Raw genomic sequence first — 21,090 nt, 5'->3', positions numbered from 1 at the left:
TTGCTTGTAGATACAGTAATAGCTGGCTCAAGACGGTCAAGGGACAAAGAGAAGCTAATGGATGTGTCTTGGCTGAGAGCTGAGCGAGGTGCCGCGGTGCTGAATTACCTATTGCTTGTGTGCGATTAGCTTTTTCACTGGGTTGCGGCCAGACTGCCACCCGTTTTGGCAACGCTATTTATTAACTGTCGTGCCGGATCTTATGCCCACCCTCTTCTCCACCAGCAGGACACCCAACCTACCTATCATCTACTTTACCACCCTTTAATACCTTGCTCCTACGTTGCCGGCGCCGCTCTACAGAGTGCCAGCTGGACAGACAAGCCTTTACACCACCAACCTCCAACCTCCCCTCCCCGCCCGCGTCCGCCCTCCACTCCTGGATCCCTACAGGTCTTGTCGTAAAATAGTCAGTCACGCTCTCCTCTTTCCTATCCATTCCTGTGCCGGGGCCGCGAGGGCTCTCCCGGTACCATCAAGAGTCCCCTTTACCCCTCGACCCCTCGCTCCGACCCGACCCCTCAACCCCGCCGTGGATAAAATTTCGCCCTTCATCAGATCCTTTCTCGGGCATACACACACACACACACACGCACGCACACACACAGGATACATGTCACAAGAGCCATCCATCTCTAACTATCTGAATCAGCTCCAGCTGCCATAGCCACCCTCGCCCGTATCACACGTCGCTCCTCTCTGTCTCCCCCTGTGGTTGATTCAAGGTGAGTTGAACATTATCCTGCCGAGTTCGAGGCTCCACCCCTCACTCCGCAGCCAAACTCAGAAAGTCACTGGACTCTCCGTTGACGCGCAAATAATAAGGTTCCCGAAAACCTCACCCCTGCCAACGGCCTTCCTCGTACGCCGCTGCCAGACGTATTTTTGTGCATACTAGGGCAGCCTGGTGGTGCAGCCGCCCTTGTTTGGAACCTCTGGAACCAGTCGCCGTCTTTCTGACCTTGTTGCTATTAGAGACATCCTGTAAGCCCATCCCCCGCCTCACCTCTCACACGCATACACCCAAGACCCAAGAACCCCGTCCCCAATCTCATCCTCATCCTCGCGCTCCACCACTGGCTGCTTCCTCCGCTTCCTTTTGTCTCCTGCAAGGGTGCGCTCCCCGGTACTTAAGAGGAGCCGGGCCCTGCCAGCGCGGCTACAGCCGTGTGTCCTTGGCCTCCCATGTTTCCCCTTTCAGTCTTTTTATCCCTTTGCTCCTTATCAGCATACCTCCATCCCGTTCCACAGTAACAAGCATATCCGCTCCGGAGCACAGCTTGACTGCCCCTTGCCACCATGCTCAAGTCAGACGAAGATTCGGTCCGTAATGTGTCCGCATCTCAAGGCGATCCATACTAACCCAGCTTCTGGACTACAGGACGACGAAGTATACTTCGCAAACATGCCAGACTTCGGTGACCACGTCGACAATGCGATCTTCTCCCAGATCCTGGAAATGGACGAGAGCGACCATGAGAGGGACTTCAGTGAGCCACTGGTCATCAACTTCTTTGAGCAAGCACAGGACACCTTCGAGAAGATGGATCAAGCTCTGTAAGTTTATATCCGTGGCTGGAGCGCAAGAGGAGTGTCGTTTACTGACAGCATGATTTGCAGAGCTTCCAGAGATCTTAACGAACTCTCTACTCTGGGGCACTTCCTGAAGGGATCCTCGGCCACCCTTGGTTTTAACAAGATCCGGGACAGCTGCCAAGTTGTGCAGCAATATGGACACAAGCTCACGGTCGACGGAGTGTCTGAGCCGGACGAGAACGTATGCTTAAAAAAGATCGCCGAGGCACTCCAGGCCGCCAAAGTCGACACAGCCGAGCTCGAGAAACAGATGAAGAAATTCTTTGGAGCCGAATAAAACGGCAACATGCCGTCTCTCGACAACACAACGATGGACGGCAACGATCTCGAGTCGAGGCGGCACCGATAGTCTATACTGTCTTTGCGGGAGGCCATCATGTGTTGGCCAAAACAGGCCCATCGTGAAGCAAAAGCTAGTGGTGGGGAGGAGCAGTTTTCTCAATAAGAACAGCACGTTTTAGGTCACGGATTGGCTAGTGCTGGGTATTGTGGAAAGCAATCGTAGCTTGCGGAGCGGCGTGAGAGGGAAGCACTGCATTTGATTTCAGCGGGTTGCATGAGAGCTGTGGCATGTCTACGGAGCAGACATTATGGTGTAGCCTTTGGTGTGATAGTGGTATTGTCCACAGTTCTTCGATTCAGAAGTTTATACTTTGTATTCTTGAAGCTGCTCAGGTCCACTTGTTGCTCTCGTTAGTGCACAAGTGAAATTCGACAGCAGCATCACCTCTGGATGGAGTAGTAAATACCAAAACCTTTCTCATATTGTTCAGGGTGTGTTGGATGAGCTGTGGTGCACGGACCATCGTTCTTTCCTTCTGACTTCATCTGCAAGTTGCTTTTCAACACTTGTGCCGATCCTGGTCAAATCTACATTCTACTCTGTTTCAATAAAGCATCTAATAAAAGAAGAAGAGTATAGCGAAGGAAATTCCTGGGCTCTTCTATTCCCATTGCGGAGATTTGAGTCACCGGCCGGTCGGGGTCGCAAGCTAGGCCCCAATCTCACTCACCGATCTACTAAGCCTGGCTTGGTCTCAACGACAGCCCCACGAAGGTACAAAATCTCAGAGCATATAATTATAGGAACTCAAACTACCCTCCCTCAAGATACCGATCGAACTAACTGACTATAGACAGTCCATCGGCTCAAGAAAAGTCCAGCACCATGCCTCCCAGGCCCAAACCGCCACCACCCACGCACTTTCTGTGCATCCCCTTGGTCACACCCACCTCTCGCCCCCAACTAGCCGCCTCGCTCTCCGCCTTCAAAGAAGAAGTCACGCTCCCCCCTCCGCAAGGGTTTTCCCTACCAGAGACGGCTATTCGACCTCTGGGGACTCTACATTTGACACTTGGTATCTTCAGCTTCCCGCCGCCGCCGTCGCCGTTGGTGAATGGTGATCGTTCTGGCGCGAGCATACCACCGAGCGAGGGTAGACTGGAGAAGGCAAAATCTGTTTTGGCTGGGTTGAATTTGAGGGAGATGTGGAGTTCTGTTAAAAAGGAGGGTGAGCCAGACCAGCCGAGGGTTACGCTTAAGGGTCTGGAGAGCATGCACCCGCTGCCGAAAACCGCCGTCTTGTACGCCCTGCCTACGGATGAGAACTTCACTGGTTCACTTCAGAGGTTTTGCGAGTCTGTCAGGGAAAGATTGTTACAGGTTGGGGAAGAGGGGGAGAAGTTGATGGTGGAGGATGGCCGGCCGTTGTTGTTGCACGCTACGATTGTGAATACTGTTTATGTCAAGGGGCGGGATAAGCAGAGACATAGGGGAAGACATGGGAAAGAGAGGATGGTAGTGGAGAAGGCGGGGGATATTATCGAGCGGTATGAGGACCAGATCTGGATGAGGGATGTGAGGGTGGAAAGGGTGGCTATTTGTAAGATGGGGGCGAAAAAGGTTTTGGATGGAGAGGGGGGGGAGACGGGGGAGGAGGAGTATGAGGTTGTGGGGGAGGTTGGGTTTTAGATGGGGATGATCAGGGTTGAGAACTATCGATGTTGCCTCCATGTTGATGCTGGTAAATAATCATGGAATATGCCCCAGGTTGTTGTTTGTTACCTACCTACGGTGAGGATAGGCAGCTCCCAATCTGATAACATTTCTGCAAGCTCAGCAGACCCATTTAAATCACTCCCCTGTCCCATCACGAGCGAGACGAGCCGCTGGGAAGATGGAGCTTGGGCCACCCCCACAGGGTCCCCCTGCCGGAAACGAACGTGAGGGATCGCCCAAGGCTGAAGGCAATCAAAAACCACCATCCATTCCAGCAGCCTGGAGCCGCTATCTTACTACACACACTTCCTCGGATATTGCCCCCTAGGCTGCAAGTTTCTTCCAAGAGCGAGATTAATCAGCCAATCTTACAGCGTCAGACGGCGCGGCGGTGGTGGTAGTAGTACTTACACAACCAACCCATAAGAAAGCCATCCCCTAGATGCTCTCCGCGAGCAAACGAACCAACACCACCACCACCACGACAGATCACCAATAAACAACAACCACCACACCAACACGACATCCAAATAACGACATGCCCCACTCTCCAAAACCATCCCCTTCTTCCAACCGTCGCCGCAACTTGAACCAACCCCCCTCATCAACAGCAACAACAGCAGCCACCACTGCCCTCACCCGAGCCCTCTCACCAACGCCCACCCCTCGCTCCTCCTCCCTCGCAACCCCCTCCTCACGAAACACCACGTCAAATCTCCATCCGACAACCCCATCTCGAACCTCCTCCCTCTCCCTCTCCCGCAACCCATCCCCATCCCCGGCCCGCCCAAAAGAAGAACCAGGCCACTACAACATGCAGGACAGTTCAGAAGACGAGCTATCAGCGCTCCAACAAGAAAACCTCCATCTCAAAGACAACATCAACGCCCTCGACGCCCAAAACACCCTCCTAAGGGACACCCTCCGCCAGGTAAAAACAGACCACAGGCAAGAACTCGCCCAGCTCCAAGACCAAATACGAGGGTTGAAGGAGTTCGTCAGTAAATCGGGCAACGGCGGGGCGGGAATCAACGGGTCCGGGCAAACAACAAGCGACGAGGTCTTTGAGGAGGGCATGGGCAAGCTAGGGAATGGCCTGCAGAACTGGGTTTTGGTTTATTGGAGGAGGAGTAAGATTGGTAGGTGGAATTTTTAACATTATCTGACAGAATCGATCTGGGCGTGATGGGAGGTTTTGGGGAGCTCAATGAGGCTCTCAACTGTGATGGATCTTGTCGCTCCTCCATTAGGCACAAGGAGGCTCCCACATGCAAAAAAAGACATACCGTAGAATGGGAGAGGACGAGGCTGCAAAAGGATCAACCAGCGGTGAGGATATTGCTAAAAGGCTCTTTCAACTAATACTGCGGCTCTTTCAAAACAGACCTCTCCCATGCCAGCGAGACTACCCTCACAGAACTTGACCGCCTAGTCCCAACATACAGAGACCTCGTCTCAACAGCCAAGATCCACCTCCTACAGTCCCTCGTCTCGCGACTGCTCACCGAGTCAATATTCAACACCTACTTCGTCGGTTTATCCCCCTCAGAAGCCGACAAGCTAGCCGAAGCCGAAAAGTCATTGGGCACCTATGGTAAGCCAAACCCCCCAATCAGAAACAACACAATCATCACAAGTATGAACAACTCACCGCCCACAAGCAACCTCCCCTGAAATGATGTCCCAGTGGCGCTCCCTAACCCTGGCCATCCTCCAAAAGGACGCCAGCGGGAAGCTCCAAAGAGAAACCTCGACCATCGTAGACGCCCTCGTGGCCAAAGTCAACAGGCTGCTCGACGAGATAACATCCTCAAAGTCCAACGATGCCCGAGACCAGGGTCTCCGGTCCCTCATCGCCAGCGCTGTTGATCTGTCACGCCTGCTTGCTGTCCAAAAAGCCGTCTTTGCTGTCCACATGCCTCAAGTCCTCCCCCACCAGCAAATCATGTTTGACGCCGAGACCATGGAAGACATCGGCGGTGAAGACGAAGAGGGCCTGTTCGAACGAGAGATCTCCTGCGTGACATTCCCCGGAATCATCAAGAGAGGTGACGAGACTGGCGGGCATCTTCAGTTCCGGAACGTGATCTCAAAGGCAAGAGTCCTCTGCTGTCCCGAATAAGAGTTTGAGCCGCAAAGAAAGGAATGGGCGTGATGCAAGATAATGATAGCCGCCGAATTTGTCTCCACTTGGGCTACTAAATGGTGCGTACGGTACACGTACAGGAATGCGTATGCCGGGATCTTTTCGTCGTAGAGGTCGGGTGCACCGATCCCTCGCAACCCAATCTGTCAAACCTGCCGAATAGAGATGCAGACCGGTATGCCGGCTAATGTGCCTTGACTGTGGTATTTCATGATGTCGGGATTCTTCCATGCTTGAGCTTCCGAGCTGGTGACCTTTTACAGTCCATCCCGCATGCTCTGAATGGAGGAGGCCTCGCTTGGGTCAGCGAGGGTACAAAAATCTCAACCAACATGGCAAATGGATTGCAGATGCAGTGGCACGCTGCATGGTCCGTGTTTTCGAGCCGAAACAAAGTGGTGAGATACTCCATCACCCCAGCGGTCGGATTTTTGGGCACGCAGAGCCTCAATCTGTGGGGAAACCTCCTAGTTTTGATTCCAGTTGGAGTCCTGTCGCTCACAGACGAACATGCTTTGATGTCTGGCTGTCGGTTTTATCGCAACTGCGTCGGATCGGAGGCTAAGTATTAAGCAGGTTTGTCGCAAGCTCGATGTGGTTTTACCACAGGAATAGATCTCGGCGTTGGCTCCTCGATATCTTATCCAACCAGGTGTTCTGTAATCTGGGGAGCAAATCGAATTAGAGTATAATTCCGCCGGCACTCTATTATCAGGCCCGCGCGGTGCGATCCCTTCCCGGTATGCCACGTACCCGCCCATCTTCCAGTAGAGCTCTGTCCATCTGGAGCATACCACAAAGCAACAACGCGGTGGTATATGAAATATATGACTCGGTTGGTGAGATTTAAATCGGTCAAAGGCTACTGAATGACTGGTTAAACCCTGCAGATGGCATCCGTCCCGTCCTGGCCATGGTCATCAGCTCTGCGGAGAAGCTGCAGCTGGCAGCATGAGAGAGTGGTAGCCAGTGAGTTGAAGCGGAGCGGTGGCTGCAGTAAGACTTTGGCCAAGGGCTAATGCGGCATGCTGCGTCGCTTGTATGGACTTAAGCTATGTGGTTTTTACCCGCGTGAATCATTCGTCAAGCTTGAGGTCGAGATGACCCTCTAAATAATGACGACTGTGAGGAAATGGCGGTCGAGACATGAACAGAAGTGGCAGAGAAGCCACAAGATAGCAAAGAGCATCTTAACACCTCGACCCAGAAATGCATGGCTCCAGGCCTCGAGGGTGGTGTGGGCTCCGGCAGAAACGATGCAAGGACTCCATGTAGCTGGATGGATCATGCCGCCTCTGTAAGAGGAACGAGAACGAAAAATGTGACTGGTGTTGATCGATGTAGCGGTCGATGTTGCGTTGAAGTGGAAATGGAAAAGTTGATAACATCCTGGAACTCCCGGAAACGCGGACGTGACTGCTTATCCTGAGTGAAATGTCATTTCCAAAATTGACAGGCGCCACCCACACATCACAGCTCGGCCCCAAATACCATTCAACAACACCACCCGCACTCTTCACAGCTGCCCCTCATTTCCATCCAGTTTTATCAGACCCAAGTTCCCGCTTCTCTTTTCCAAAACATCCCCCATCCCACCGTTCTCTCTCTTGCTGGGAAACGCCCACCACATATTGCTCCATCAACACAGCAAGAAAACACCGCCAGCATCGCATCTGTACGACGTCAGCTCCGTCTCGGTTCCCTTGTGCCGTTTCAATACCGGCCCCTCCTGTGCCGTAGCTGTGCGGCTTTGCGCTCGAATCCGCGATAGCACACTTGATACCACCCAGCATCTGCTCGCCTCAACGCCCAGCTAACTGCGTAGGGTTTGGAATCAAGAACACTTGCTTGGTCCCTTGCCTGCGTGTTGGCAATTACTTGCAGTAGGACTTCCCAAGGACTGCAGCAGCTTGCGATTTGAATCAGATCGGTCAACGGCAGTCAGCACATAGCTGAGTGAAGGAATAAGCCCCCTGCTCACCCATTGGACCTCGCCAGCCCCCGCCAATTGAAACCCCCAACACCCCTCACAGAGCACTCGCTCCCCCTCTTTCTTAAGCTTGTCTGTCACCGCCACCCCGGCGCATCGGCCATTACCACCATGGCTGGCCCTGGTTTTGATCCCAACGAGATTCACAACTTTCTTCGCACGTATCCTTCGAGCGACTACACTGGAGTGTACGGCTATTCCCAGAACCCATACAGTGTCGGTGTTGAGACTCCCCGATATGCAGTCTCGATAGTCAGCGGTGACTTGCCAGATGGTTCTGAGTTTGACCATACCAATTCTGACGTCCAATCGTCATATACAGCAGCGCCGAGTGTTGCGTCACGAGCATATACCACTACATCCACGATGCAGTCCAGTACAGCATCTGTATTCAGCCGATGGGATGACCAGAGCTCGGTAGGCAGAACTTCGATAGCGTCCGGACGAAGAAGTATTGCGGCGTCACCAGCTGCTACCAATTGGACGCAGCAGACTGGTGAGCTGTGGTGCGAATTCAGCGAGCTCAAGGGCTGTTCGGCAACATTTCGACTTGATGACGAAGTTGGTTGGATTGAACACCATGTCCGCCACTTGAGAGAGAAGTTGCCTGTGCAGTCTCGTTGCTGGTTCTGCGATGACTACCCCTTCGTCGCCGAGTCCCCTAGCGACCTGTATCCCAGATTTTACGAGCGCATGCAGCATATTCGCTGGCATATTGATTTCGAGCGGGTGACAAGCGACCATATGCGTCCAGACTTCCACGTCGTCGAACATATGTATAGGCAGCGTCTGATTCCCGAACACACGTATCGCCTCGCGATGCAGTTCGATGAGTTGCCGCCACAACTCCAGATCCCAGGGACACCAGGCGCGGCTCCGCCGTCATCGTCTTCATCAATGTCACGACCATCGAGAAATTCGTCGAGTCGGCATCGAATGGATGAATTATACTCTCAAGGCTCGGGATATCGGTCGAGACGATAGGGGACTGTTCACTTACCTGGTTTAGTTCACATTACGAGGGCGAAAACCGCCGTCTTGCGAACAATCTGGTCTTAACAGTTCTCTCATGTCTTCCAACTGCATCCTGATCCGTTGAGTAAACAAAACAAAAAAACAAAAAAAAGAAACAAGGAGAAGGTGGCTGCTGCCTAGCTTCGCGTTAAAACAACGCGTCTCCTTGCGCCACGCAAATCGCGAGTCGGATCTCGGTTGGACCGGGTTTGATCGCTCGACGTGGGGCCGGCCGGACGGAATTTTACTCTTCTCCGACTTGGCATAACTCCGGGCCGGGGATTGAGACAAATACTGTCCTCTTTTCGGGTCTCTTGGATGACTGTTGGGTCTGGGGGTCGTGACAGGGGTTGATGGAATTTTCTTTGTGGTCGAGAATTTGGAAATTCGGGGTTGAGACTCTTCACCTATTTGACTATTTCCTGTTTCATCTCATAACTTATACGTTTTTATGAAAAACCCAAAAATGCAGGAAACCGAACCATGCAGTTTGATAGTGTGGCTATCGGATGACTTGCATATTTTTCCCTTCATGTCTCTAGCGTTGTGTGATATTGTGTGGTTTGACAGACGGGTTGGCAAGGCTGATTTTGAGGAGGACAAGGTGGAAGTCTGCCTTGGGCGGGATGGGCTTGATTGAACCGGTGTGCTGGGACCGCGTGTACGTGTTTCGAATCGGATGAGGGTTGGGGTGATGCAGGGAGGGGAGGTCGGATGGGAGGTCGGTGGTTGGAATTCGGTCGATTTGGAAATCAGCATGGGGAAGACAGACGGGTTTATGATGACGACGTTATGATTTTGGCGGTGTATGGACGGGGTATTTTGGATGGGGTCTCTTTCGGTTCTTCGAAAGCTGGTCTTTTTTTGGATTCGTTTCTTCCCTCGGGCCGATGGGGGCAGGATGGTGTGAGGGAATATTGTGTCCGGGTTGTTTCGGTTGTCCTCTCTCGAGTTTCTCCGTCAGGTGGGTGGAATTTGGTATCCGACTATGTGGAGGAAGGAAGGCCTCATGTCTGAGGCCGGAAGGATGTGGACTGAAAAAGGTTCCGCGGACCTCTTCGGACATAGGCTGTAGGTAACGAATGATGACGCTGGGAAATCAAAATCCTTTGACACATGGCTTTGCAAAATGGAAAAGTGAGTAGAAAGAGCAAAGTGAAAATTTCTGCAGATAGTCAAGCAGTTGCGTCGGGTAGGTACGATCGTGGGAAAGTGCTCTTTCTGTACAAGTGAAAAAGTGAAAATTTTGTGCTTGCTTCCCCAGCTCGCCCCTTCCCGTCTTCCCCGGAGGCACTTTCCTTTTTGACCGCCCGAGTACCTACCTAGGGTTTCCTTCTTGCCCAAGTCCTTGGGACCGTGACACACACCATGACTTGTTGACCACTCATAATATTAACCGGTCTGTTCTATCTGTTTCCTTGGATGTGGCGATACCGAAGGAAGGCGCAACTGGAGAGCTGCATGGAAGTAAGGCGATGGATGACAGGGCAAGCTGAATAAGGCACAGCAACTGATGGATATTATCAGATTGATTGGGTGCGTATTACCTACCGACATCAGTCATCCCACTCGAATGGGTTGTTCAGATCTTGGTTCGCACGTGTAAGCTACCTAGGCATCCGGGCATCCGGGCAATGTTGAATGCCCGGTACTCTTGTTCGAGATATCCATTTGCACACTTTGCACATGCTTTTTTGTCCTGTTAGTAAGGGGGACGCGTGGTGTGGACTGATGAGTGGGTGAGTTGGTAGCAAAAGTGAAAGATGTGACAAACTTCCAAGAGTGGCTATGCTGGAAAGCCTGGTATCCCATTCGTGACATTTGATAACTGAGATGGCTGGCTAAAATGCAGGGCGAGAGCTAACAAAGCTGAGCTGGGGTGGTGAAATGGTTCCGTTTAAAGCTTAATAGATGAGTATATAAGCACTTGACGGCTCACCTGAGCATGTTCTCCCAGGTATAGGCAAGTTTAAGGTCAAAAGAGCCAAGTTCCAACAGGGTATTGCTTTTCATCCCCTTCCTTCTGTGCTCATCTCTTACAAGATATCAAGCCAAATAACCGAACCAAAAAACGCAATGCTAGCTACTGTAAATACATCAAAAATCAAGAAGAAACAAATTGCTCCACGCTCCCTAGCTGAACCATAGCACCTGGCCAATGATCCTCGCTCCTGACCTTGAACATGTCAAACTAAATTCCCCCTCTCTCCCTAATTCTTGGATATCATTCTTCCGCTTGCTCGTCTTAAAAATTAAAGAAAGGCTTTGTTGTTATATCTCCACCCTGACTGATTTGATACCCTCTCTCTTCCGATTGTCTAATCATCCCGTCGGTTATCTTGGTCATCGTCCACCAAGATCACTACCGTGACTGTAGCTGCGTATGCCTCTCTGATTGCACAGGCCATACTATACCCATATTAGCACCACATGGAATAGTAACTGTAAGAGATAAAAACATACCAGGTCTTCCCCAAATCCGCCACAACCGCACTCAATCCCCAATGCGCGCACCAAGCCCTAGCCAGAACCTCATTATCCGGCACCCCAAATGCCTCCACCACCAGCACCTTCTCATCATCCCCGCCACTCAAAGTACTCGGACTTGACACCCCCGTTCTCCCTTGATTGTTATGTCCGCCACTTGCCCCCTGTCCAGGGGTCGTGGGCGATAAGCTCCTCGCGTTTCTCTCGTTCTGCCCATGACTATGAGTTCCTGCCCCGGTTCCAAACACCCCAGGCCAGTCTCGCACTTTGACCAACTCATCCGCTTTGACTGGTGTGTATACATAGTCGAAGAACAATGGATGAGGACCGTCGGTACAAGGCCAGGCACTGATGAAGCTCACGTCAAAGGTGAGTCGTAAAGGCCAGGAAACACCATCGATGGCGAATTGGATGCTGGCGTCGTACCACTTTGGTGGGCTGGAGGTGTCGGACTTGGTATTGGTTGATCGAGGAGTGTTGGGGCGGGTGTTATTGTTTGGTCCGACAGGACGGAGGTTGAGGAGTTCGATGCGGACTAGATCGGCAAGGTAGCCGTCTTCGTCGCGGTCGGGGGCTACCAGGGCATATTCGCTGACTGGGAAGACTTGTGTTGGGGGGCCGAGGGGATCAGACCGCTCAGACATAGACCGGATATCCTCCGGCGTTACCTTGTTAGGGGGTCGTCGGGATCGAATACGTGCTATTTGAGAGCGGGCAAGATCGCCAGTTGGACGAGCCGGCCCGACCCAGCCTCCTAATGAGCGGCAGGTAGGTGCGAGTACTTTGCCTACGATGGAAGTGGCGGTCCAGTAAGTATAACTGTTACGGTACTGGAAGCCACAGCTGGGGTGAATGTGAGTCAGTAGAGCCAGATCGTCAGTGGCTCTGTCTGGATCAATGTCAAGCAGGGAATTCATTATAAGAAAAGGGAAAGTAGGGCCCGGGAGGACAAGCCCGCTGAAGAAGGCCATGGCGTGGGAGCTGACAAGATCGAGGACGCAGTCTTCATCTCGTTGTTTGAGCTCACGCAGGGTTTCGGAAAGATTGGGCCACTTCATCATTTGGGCGAAACGCTTGAGCATCTTGACTTGACGACGTTTGAGTTTGAAGCGGAGGCGGATATCGTCGGGTGTTGGACCGTAGGCCTCTACGCGGACGTTCTCGCGCCATCGTCGAGCAAGGGCGAGGCTCCATTGTATCGTTGGTGGTATTTGGGCTAGTAACCTCTCTCTGGCATCGGTCATGTGGTGTCTGGAATTGATTCGAAGATCTAACTCAATGCTCAGGAGGAGCTGGTGGAAGAACTTTCGATATTGCTCAGCGTTGGCAGCACTGGTGTCGAAGATGAACTTGGTCACCACCTGATTTTTAAGATTGGTAAAATCGATCCAATCAGGTCGTGAGAGCACCATGAACAAGTCCATAATTTGCGTGTCCAGTGTCTTGTGTGGGCTTCTGTGCTTGTCTGGGTCTCTGAGTAGCCTCCGGTAAAGGTTTTTGTACATCAGGTCCTCATTATCGTCCTCCAGTCCCCTTTCCAAATCTCTGATGCGTGCAAAGATGGTCTCGAGGTCAACCTCTCGTGGCTCAATGCCTGAGTCGCGCAACGGGATAGTTGTTGGGAGGACGCTCGCGAGTGATGCCCAATGGTTGAGAGTGATGGTCCCTGGGCGTCTTCCAAAGCAGAATGAATAACTGGGTTGTTCAAGCGTCTCCCACGGGTAAGTTGCCGGGCCTGAACCCAAAAGGCACAGGGTCATGAGCTGTGTCATGGAGTCATGATGGTTAGCAGCGTCCGTCTCCTCGCCACGGTTTCCGGCTACTGTTGCGAACATGGCATAGTAGTGATCCGAGACATGCGGTATTGGGCGTTTGTGTCCCTTGAAAGCGGGGACTCCTCTCGAGATGAGCTGCATTGCCGGACCCAGCGTCAGCTCTTCGGTGCTAGACATGCCGGAGGGCGGCCATTCCGTCAGGGGTCCGGCATCGTGGGAAGGGCCGTATGTATCCTCCCGGCCTTTCCCCTTGGTTGCATCCGGGTTGGTCCGCCTTGGTCTCCGACGTGAGGCAGATGGCCTCAACTCTGAGATGACGGGCTCTGATTGCCTCCGCTGCCGGTACACTTCCCCAGTGCTTGCCCTTCGTTGTGGGTCTTTCTCCAGCTTATTCAAATCATGTTAGTACACACATCGGTCTGTCGAGAGACGTGAAGAAGCATACAAATTTGGATATTTTACTGGCAGTGCTCTTCGCCCGTAAGAGCCCCCAGAAGCTCTTCTTCTTGGGCTGTTCCTCGTCGGCCATGGTGAATGCGCGCGGGCGCCGAAGCGACTTGGAGTATTCTTTGTCCCTCGAGCGAGTGAATAAGCTGGTTGGAGACAACTGGTAAGGGGTGTCCTTGAATCAATCTTTCAGTGGACACGCGTCTCACAAGAGGTGGCTGCGCCTGTTCTTCAGTTTGTGAGATGCATCACGTTGGTTTCGAGATCCGAGAATGCTTGGCAAAAACTACGAGAGGGGAAAAAGAGGCTTGTGGGGTATAGAACAGGAAAAAGATGCAAAAGTCGGTCAGCGACACGTCAGAAAAGAGACGTTGAGTAAAAGGTGAATTGTGAACACGCAAACGAGCGCCCGAGTTTTCGTCGAGGGTGAGTTGAGTGAAACAGCGCAGAAGCTTGAATGGTGCACGGAAAGAGTGTGCAGCGGCCCGGTCGATCCAGAGAAATGCCAGCCCAGCACCGGCGGACAGCCTGCATGCTCAGGTGATGCAAGGGGTCTGCACCTCGGAGCTTGCACCTCGTCTCATCACCAAGAGACGGCTTTTACCAATTGTCTTCAATCCTCGTGTCAAGCTCAGACATCTTATTAGCTGCCGACCATCATTAAGGCACCAAACGATCTCAGATACCCAATGGCGGACACGGTGCTCGACTGCAGCCTCATGGCCCAACATCAGTGCCACCTCATCGCGACAAAAACCTGGATGGGACTTCTCCCTCTTTATTTGTGGCATCAAGGGCCTGATATTGTCACAGGAGAGATGAGATACGCATCTCTCACCAAAAGCACAAACCCGGTGCAGACCGCAGGTTGGGTATATCAACTATTGATGTGCCAAGCCATGGGGTTATAGACACACTTACAGTCCAAGTCGAAAATCGACTGCATTCGATCTTTGTAACCACAGCATTGACAGCAACTGCATCCTCGGAAGCGAATAACTTTCTGTTTCCCAGAAGATCAGCTGAGCCGAAGGGATGAAATGGTTGCAAGTTTTCATTTATGCTGGGCTTACAGCCAAGCCTCTCTCCTGTCATCACTCGGACACTCCTCGTCCAAGGTTGCAAGGCCGTACAAGTAAATACTGACATCAAGAGAAGGCTGTTCCCATTATAAGAGGTTTGTGGAAGCACTTACAGGTATTTGCAGTTTTGCACATCACATATCCCAATGCCGGAAGAATGGAGGCTGGGTGATGTAGTATCACCGCAATTTATTTCAGCGTCTCGTCGAAAATCCGCCCCAAGACCGCATACGTACTTGGGGGCTATACATGTTCAAGGCGGCAGTTTCGCATTATAAATCTAGTGTGTTGCAGTCCCTTCTCTGTCTTCCTGTATCTCATTCTAACATAACCAGGCCGCCCATCATCTCTTGTAGCAGGCCTAGGCGCATCTTCTATGGAGCACGAGGTTGGGACGAAAGGCCCGAGGGGGCGATCCGTGAATTTGCGGACGAGACAGTACACTGATGGCATTATTCATGTGCCAGCTCCCTGCTTCTCAGTCTGCGGTGAGTGGCTCTAGGCTCACGAAAAAAAAATACAGTACTAATATATCAATAGATAGTGCCTATCTTGAGGCGCAGAGGATTGGCAAAGATCCAGAGTTGTGCGAAGAGGACTCTGTGTTCTACAGCTCATACAATGACTGTAGAATGTGTATTCGTGACATGAGCGACTATGGCATGTACGGGGTTGCGGAAAGAGAATATCTCACGCCTACTTTCCAACCGTGGTTGGATTACTGCGAATCATTACCACCCGTTCAGTACATGACCAGCACCGATATGCCAATCAGCAAACCAATCACCCCAGCGACCATCGTTAAGGTCCCTGAAAGTACGGACAAACCTGTCATCGATATCAGTCCCGCCACTTCACCCCAAACACCCAGGGCAGCACCCATACCCAGCACACCGCCTCCTAACGAAGAGCCCATTGCACCATCCACTGGTATAACCATAAATAGTATCACAACCGACGTTCCGTTACCTAGCGAGCCGTTTTCTCCTCCCACTCCTGCAAGTTCCCCAGGGAGCAGCCCAACCAACGCCAGAGGCACTGTTCCATTATCCTGTATGTCAGCGCCAGTACCACGGGTTTGGTCCCATTGTTATCTGACATATATCGATCAATAAGCTAGCTCCTCAGCGTCTCCCTTTGCACTGGGTAAGTACCCCTTTATCACATTTTCTTTTTCGAGTCCTAACATGTCTCAAGCCGGAGGTAAAATCATTGAAACAAGCTTCTCGACAGCAATACGAGCCCCTGCCTCAAATACCTCTGGAGATGGCGCTTCAAAGTCCCCAGATACCACCGCTTCAAAATCCCCAGAAACCACCGCTTCACACTCACCAGGTATTTCTGCCTCAAACTCGGAGAGCACTCTGGCCCCAAATACATCTGGCAATTCTAGTACAAATCTCTCCGGGCCCCCCACCTCAACCTCTTCAACCCCTCCTATCCCAAGCTCACTAGACACTCCAACCCTTACTGGAACCATCGCGGGCTCAGCCATAGCAGTACTATTTCTCCTAGGGGGCATCATATACCTGATCCGCTCACAACGGCAACGAAGCAAAACACCATCAAGCTCTGATACCTGGCCTAGTGGCAAGGCTCAACTTCACAGCAAATCACTCACACCAAGGGTACCACCAGCGGAAGTGCTAGACACATGGCTTCGAGAGCTTGCGGCCGATACATCATCTCGAGGATCGCCAAGAGGGCTTTCATATGCCGAGATGGGCGAACTTCGTGCTCTCCGTGAGCTTCGTGACTTGCGGGAGCTTTGTGAGCTGAGGGAAATAAGGGTATTGAGGGAGTTGTCGGTTTCCACGGGGGTCGTGGAGTTGGAGAAGACGTCTGATCTTCCGAGGTATGAGCTTGATGGGGGTGGGGAGAAGTTGAGAAAGGAGAGGAGGTCGGTATGACCTGCGCAATGAGGGAGGAAATGGGTGAGCTGATGATAATGATAATAGCAAACACGGTGATGATAGGGGTTATCAGCATACAAGAAAGGTCTAAACCCAAAACATATGAGTAAATACGAAGCAAGTCTTTCGCATTCGAGCATTCAGGTATGAGCCAAAGAGTGTGATATCCAAATGCCTAACCAGAACAGCATCAGCGTCAGGTACATTCAAGCCCACGGCCTAGGCCGCCATAGAGCGACGACAAGGGGTCAACTGCTCTGTTGCCAAGACCTGGATTGATTGGAAACGAGAAAGTAAATGCAGACAATACAGCCGTTCGGCAAATTATAAGGGTATGCCACTGGCTGGATATCTACAACATCTTCATGCAATGACAGTCGAGGTTGTACAGTAATTTCAGGTAAGTGTCGATCACTTGGACGAGGCTGTGCCCAAAAACTGCACTTTGCTGGAGTATTTACATGTATGATGCATCGTGACTGAAATGGCATCTCATTCTGCATGCAGTTGAATTCGACGATCACAGCGAGATAAGTAGTATTCTGGCCATATATTTCATCTCATGCTGTTTCCCTAGTAAGCGGTACCATCTCTCCCTTCCTTCTGTTCTCAAGTTTCATCAACCCCGCAACAAGCCTTCTCACCCCCAATGAAATGGGAAAACGACAGCTATCGCCTTTGGGCTTACAAGCACGGCAAGAGGGTGAGGGATCTCAGTTGCTGCCAGCTACGTGCTTCTCACTCTGCGGTAAGTTTTGGATCTTTGAATTGGAGAAGAAATGGCGTATCTAATGCGAATCCCGGAATGTCATCAGATAACGCATATATGGAAGCCCAAAGGCTCGGCAAAACTGCAGAACTGTGTTCAGAAGACGCAGCCTTTCTTTCAATCTTCGGGGATTGTACCGCTTGTATCAAGGATAGCTCGGACGACACCAAGTATTCAGAGATCGAGAAGGTTTACATCAAGCCAAACTTTCAACCATGGCTGGACTACTGCGAAGTCTTGCCGCCGATCCCGATATCAGCTACCAGTGGACCGACCAAGATGATTGAGTTTCCCGCTGATTACTTTGACACTGTAACAAAGACCTACTGGAAACAAACATCACTGGGCCCGAATAGCATCACTTCGTTTTTGGAGACAGTCACACGGATTCTACCCAATCTGAAGTCCTTCAACCTTACTGATCCCCAGGAAACAACTTCGACCACTTTCAGCAATGCTACCACTACGATTCTATCATCATGTAAGTTGGTCTACTCTATTCCAACGCCATGCTTCATCATCTAACGCCAACACGTCTAGCTACCAGCACCTCCGCAACTGCCACACAGTCAGGTAAGTAACCACCCACCAACCACACTGCCAGATAACATTCTAACGAAACCCCAAAGTCTCAGAACTCGAGCTCGACCAATCTGGAACCCCAACTGCACTAAACAGAAGCTCCCTCATCGGTGTGATAGTAGGCTCAGTAATAGGCGGACTCCTCCTCTTGGGTGCCATTGCCTTCATGATACGACGCCGGCGGAAAAAAGAACCCATTCCTCGAGCCGAAGACGCAAACGACGGGAAGGATGAGGTCTGGGGAAAGGCACAGCTACATGGCGACTCTATACCCGTCAAACCAAAAACATCCCCGCAAGAGCTGCCAAATTCTTGGCTTCGAGAGCTACCGGACTCAGGTTTCCGGGAGCTTCCACTTGGTTCTGACTCGACAGAGCTTCCTATATCGCCCATGTCGGAGGAGCTTCAGGGAAGTCAGGGCCTTCCGAGGTATGAACTGGATGGTGGTGGTGCTCATTTCGAGAAGAGGGAGGGGGGTGGGAGGGGTGAAATGCTTTGAAGAGTTGAGAGTCGGTGGCTCTGTATCATGACTGGAGAAAGGTTTTAGGGCAGGAGGGTACATGAGGATGGTAACGCTCAGAATAGGTTGAACATAATGAAGGGGGTGTTATGCACAAATGACGGGAATGGCTGTGCCGCCTCATATGACTGAGAGCAATATCAGGTTTGAGAGGAGTCCCACGGTTCCTATCCTGGTATTTAATGAGTATACCTTGGTAGGTAACCTATATCAATTCTCATATTCATTCTCGCGGCAAGATGAAAGGTACATATATAGATAGACGACACCTACCTTATCTTCTATCCATGTAAATACCCACCGCAAAGAAAATCGACCAGACGAAGTACTGCTACGGTACACATATGAAGTTCGGTAAGTCTGGCCCCCAACAAAGGTGTCAATGCAACAGCTTCCTATTGCCAAGCATCAGCCGCATAAGAAAACGAGTAAGTGGGTGTATGGGATGCATGGGAAGCATGGCCAGGGCATACTTTTGAAGCTGTCACTGGCTGGTGATTATATGAGCAGGCCGAAGCGGCCACCCATGAAACATGCGAGGTGCCGTATTTACATGCAAGTTGACATTGATCGCTGGAACAAGGCTACCCCTAAAAGAGCGCTTTGGCGAAGTATTTGCGTGTATTTGGCGTGTGATTGAAAGTATGGCTTGTATCTATGTGATGGGAGCAATATATTGGAGCTGTCGGTGCCAGTAGGTATTTGACTTATTACCCAAGCCTCGTCCCAAAATTCTCTCTTTCCATCAACCGTACCTCTCTGTTTCCATGAGCCACACAGGAGCGCTCAATTCATGGCCATACAAAATGTAGGGCGCCAGGTTGGCACCGACGATCTGTCCTTGCCAGATCGCTGTACTGGAATATATTGCAGTGAGTGGTCTCGACTTGAATCAAAGGTCGCGATTTGATGCCAACTAATACCAGACTTTGCTGGGTTTCTTGATATGAGGAATGTAACTTCATACGCATGGTCGACTATCTGCAACGTCTTTCGAGGGAATTACGACTTGTGTATGTAATGCCTCACAGTGAGCACTTCTGATCTCTCCCACATTCAAAGAGAATTTCTCGACCCTAACTACGGAGTCTGGGTGGGCTTTTGCAACTTACCACCATCCGATGTCACCTACCCGGCCGACTACTTTGAAACCTTGACCACGACGAAATCGGTTAAAACCAAGCTTTTCAACCATGACGTTTCGACGATTTTGACAACCCAGACCATGATCTTGCCCAAAGCAGAGTCCTTTAATCTTACAGCCACTGAAGCCTCCGCAACTCCGAACAGTGCTACAACTACTGCTTCACTCTCAAGTAAGTTCATATCATCCCCCACTCTTTTGGAGTGTTTTCTGACATGTCCTTGTCCAGGGACCGGCGCTTCAACAACAGCCACCGGGCCAGGTAAGCCAAACCTCTCGTCATACCTAATACAAACAATTATTTTAGCCCTCGAAGTCACGGGATCCAACTCAAATGACGACGAAGGCACATTAGGCAGAAGTGCCTTGATCGGAGTCGTCGTGGGCTCCATGTTAGCAGCGTTCATTCTCTTTGGAGTTGTAGCCTATCTGATTCGAAGAAGGCTAAAGAAGCGAAGGGCCGACGATGACATATGGGACAAGGCACAGCTTCACGGTGACTCTTTGACTGCCAAGCCGCATAGACAGGCCAAGAAGGATCCAAACTCGACAATTGGTGAAATTTGCGAACTTCCAGTTTCACCAGGGACAACAGAGCTTCAGCAGACACTGGAAACTCGATGGCACGAGCTTGATACAACTGCGGATCAAGGAGGGAAGGTTGACCGTTCTCAATAAATGATCGTGAGATTGGGGGTGTTGGTGGTGATACATTTGGTAACCTGGAAACGAGGGAGTACTCGCCTTGGCGACAAGCTTGCTAGGCAATGGCAACAAACACGATGAAGGAAAATATGCCGTACATCTGTTGGAAAGGTAACATGCTTCCCAAGAAGGTGATGCGCAGATCGCATGAGCTGCGCTATACTCCGTAGCTCAGGTTCCCTGCATCTCTCTTGATAACATAAACCAAAGGTTCTGGTACAACATGAGCTGGAATTACTGGTAAAGATCATTCACAAATATACGACTGTGCCTCACGGTTGATAATCAGTGTTGGAGGGTATTCTCGCCATGGCTCCGGAAGAGTAGATCCAGGAGAACTACATGGCCCCATGAACCAATTCCATTCAATACTGAGGTCCAAGCCCCTATTTCCATTCTTCTTCTCATGTGACTTTCTTACCCGATATTAGCACGGCGATTGAGATTAAACCTGAGAAGACAACTACCGAATTTGTACAGCCATCGATGCTCGGCGAAGATGCTCAAATACTGCCGCCCCCTTGTAATTTGTCCTGCAGTTAGTGTCATCAAAACACAAGATTTCTTCAAGACAATAAAGACGAAGTTGCCTATACCGACACCACCCAATGCCAGACAATTTTTATAGCGAAAAACAGCAGCTTACCAAACACCAGGATGGAGTTTTCTAGCATCGTCCTTCACTCTTTATCTCCAAGACTGTAAAGACTGTATCCTTGAGCACCAAGCTTGTTGAGCATGCAACCGATACTAAGACTGTGGACGAGCAGTATTTTCAACCAAAATACAAGGCATAGGCATGGTTTGACTACTGCAATTCTCTGGCAGTGAAGAGACGCCTGAGCCCCCGTGGTATGAGCTAGGTGCTAGTGTGGATTGTAAGGATGTGGTTTGGTATGAGAAATGGTCTGAGAAGGGTGA

At 51.1% G+C, this 21,090-nt stretch overlaps 9 protein-coding genes across 9 annotated transcripts; 8 read left to right on the top strand and 1 right to left on the bottom strand.

The window, feature by feature from the left end:
* Positions 1-67: 67 nt before the first annotated feature.
* YPD1 (Phosphorelay intermediate protein) lies at positions 68-1,873 on the top strand (the record flags this gene model as incomplete). The annotated part of the gene is made up of 3 exons (XM_062889011.1): positions 68-1,323; positions 1,382-1,557; positions 1,621-1,873. The coding sequence occupies exons 1-3, from the start codon at positions 1,300-1,302 to the stop codon at positions 1,871-1,873; spliced, it is 453 nt and encodes a 150-aa protein (XP_062744951.1). The 5' UTR covers positions 68-1,299.
* An 891-nt stretch (positions 1,874-2,764) lies between these two features.
* Positions 2,765-3,568, top strand: QC762_307190 (uncharacterized protein; the record flags this gene model as incomplete). The annotated part of the gene is made up of 1 exon (XM_062889010.1): positions 2,765-3,568. One exon carries the CDS (start codon positions 2,765-2,767, stop codon positions 3,566-3,568), a length of 804 nt encoding a protein of 267 aa, XP_062744950.1.
* Positions 3,569-3,841: 273 nt separating this feature from the next.
* QC762_307180 (uncharacterized protein) lies at positions 3,842-5,920 on the top strand. The gene is made up of 3 exons (XM_062889009.1): positions 3,842-4,734; positions 4,980-5,189; positions 5,257-5,920. Exons 1-3 carry the CDS (start codon positions 4,134-4,136, stop codon positions 5,715-5,717), a joined length of 1,272 nt encoding a protein of 423 aa, XP_062744949.1. The 5' UTR covers positions 3,842-4,133; the 3' UTR covers positions 5,718-5,920.
* Positions 5,921-7,842: 1,922 nt separating this feature from the next.
* Positions 7,843-8,715, top strand: QC762_307170 (uncharacterized protein; the record flags this gene model as incomplete). The annotated part of the gene is made up of 1 exon (XM_062889008.1): positions 7,843-8,715. The coding sequence occupies one exon, from the start codon at positions 7,843-7,845 to the stop codon at positions 8,713-8,715; it is 873 nt and encodes a 290-aa protein (XP_062744948.1).
* Positions 8,716-11,063: 2,348 nt separating this feature from the next.
* Positions 11,064-14,096, bottom strand: QC762_307160 (uncharacterized protein; the record flags this gene model as incomplete). Its single annotated transcript, XM_062889007.1, has 3 exons — positions 13,453-14,096; positions 11,209-13,394; positions 11,064-11,154 (listed from the first exon to the last, which is right to left on the bottom strand). The coding sequence occupies exons 1-3, from the start codon at positions 13,534-13,536 to the stop codon at positions 11,064-11,066; spliced, it is 2,361 nt and encodes a 786-aa protein (XP_062744947.1). The 5' UTR covers positions 13,537-14,096.
* QC762_307155 (uncharacterized protein) lies at positions 13,889-15,651 on the top strand (the record flags this gene model as incomplete). The annotated part of the gene is made up of 3 exons (XM_062889006.1): positions 13,889-14,819; positions 14,872-15,024; positions 15,077-15,651. The coding sequence occupies exons 1-3, from the start codon at positions 14,786-14,788 to the stop codon at positions 15,649-15,651; spliced, it is 762 nt and encodes a 253-aa protein (XP_062744946.1). The 5' UTR covers positions 13,889-14,785.
* A 606-nt stretch (positions 15,652-16,257) lies between these two features.
* QC762_0055580 (uncharacterized protein) lies at positions 16,258-16,540 on the top strand (the record flags this gene model as incomplete). The annotated part of the gene is made up of 2 exons (XM_062883546.1): positions 16,258-16,436; positions 16,495-16,540. The coding sequence occupies 2 exons, from the start codon at positions 16,258-16,260 to the stop codon at positions 16,538-16,540; spliced, it is 225 nt and encodes a 74-aa protein (XP_062744945.1).
* A 563-nt stretch (positions 16,541-17,103) lies between these two features.
* On the top strand, positions 17,104-18,414 carry QC762_307150 (uncharacterized protein; the record flags this gene model as incomplete). The annotated part of the gene is made up of 4 exons (XM_062889005.1): positions 17,104-17,197; positions 17,265-17,699; positions 17,759-17,791; positions 17,848-18,414. The coding sequence occupies 4 exons, from the start codon at positions 17,104-17,106 to the stop codon at positions 18,297-18,299; spliced, it is 1,014 nt and encodes a 337-aa protein (XP_062744944.1). The 3' UTR covers positions 18,300-18,414.
* Positions 18,415-19,077: 663 nt separating this feature from the next.
* On the top strand, positions 19,078-20,142 carry QC762_0055560 (uncharacterized protein; the record flags this gene model as incomplete). Its single annotated transcript, XM_062883545.1, has 4 exons — positions 19,078-19,192; positions 19,247-19,636; positions 19,694-19,726; positions 19,772-20,142. Exons 2-4 carry the CDS (start codon positions 19,546-19,548, stop codon positions 20,140-20,142), a joined length of 495 nt encoding a protein of 164 aa, XP_062744943.1. The 5' UTR covers positions 19,078-19,192; positions 19,247-19,545.
* Positions 20,143-21,090: the final 948 nt, after the last annotated feature.

Source organism: Podospora pseudocomata, chromosome 3 (assembly GCF_035222375.1).
Source record: "Podospora pseudocomata strain CBS 415.72m chromosome 3, whole genome shotgun sequence".
Taxonomy (NCBI): Eukaryota; Fungi; Ascomycota; class Sordariomycetes; order Sordariales; family Podosporaceae; genus Podospora; species Podospora pseudocomata.
This window is presented reverse-complemented; position numbering and strand designations above follow the sequence as displayed.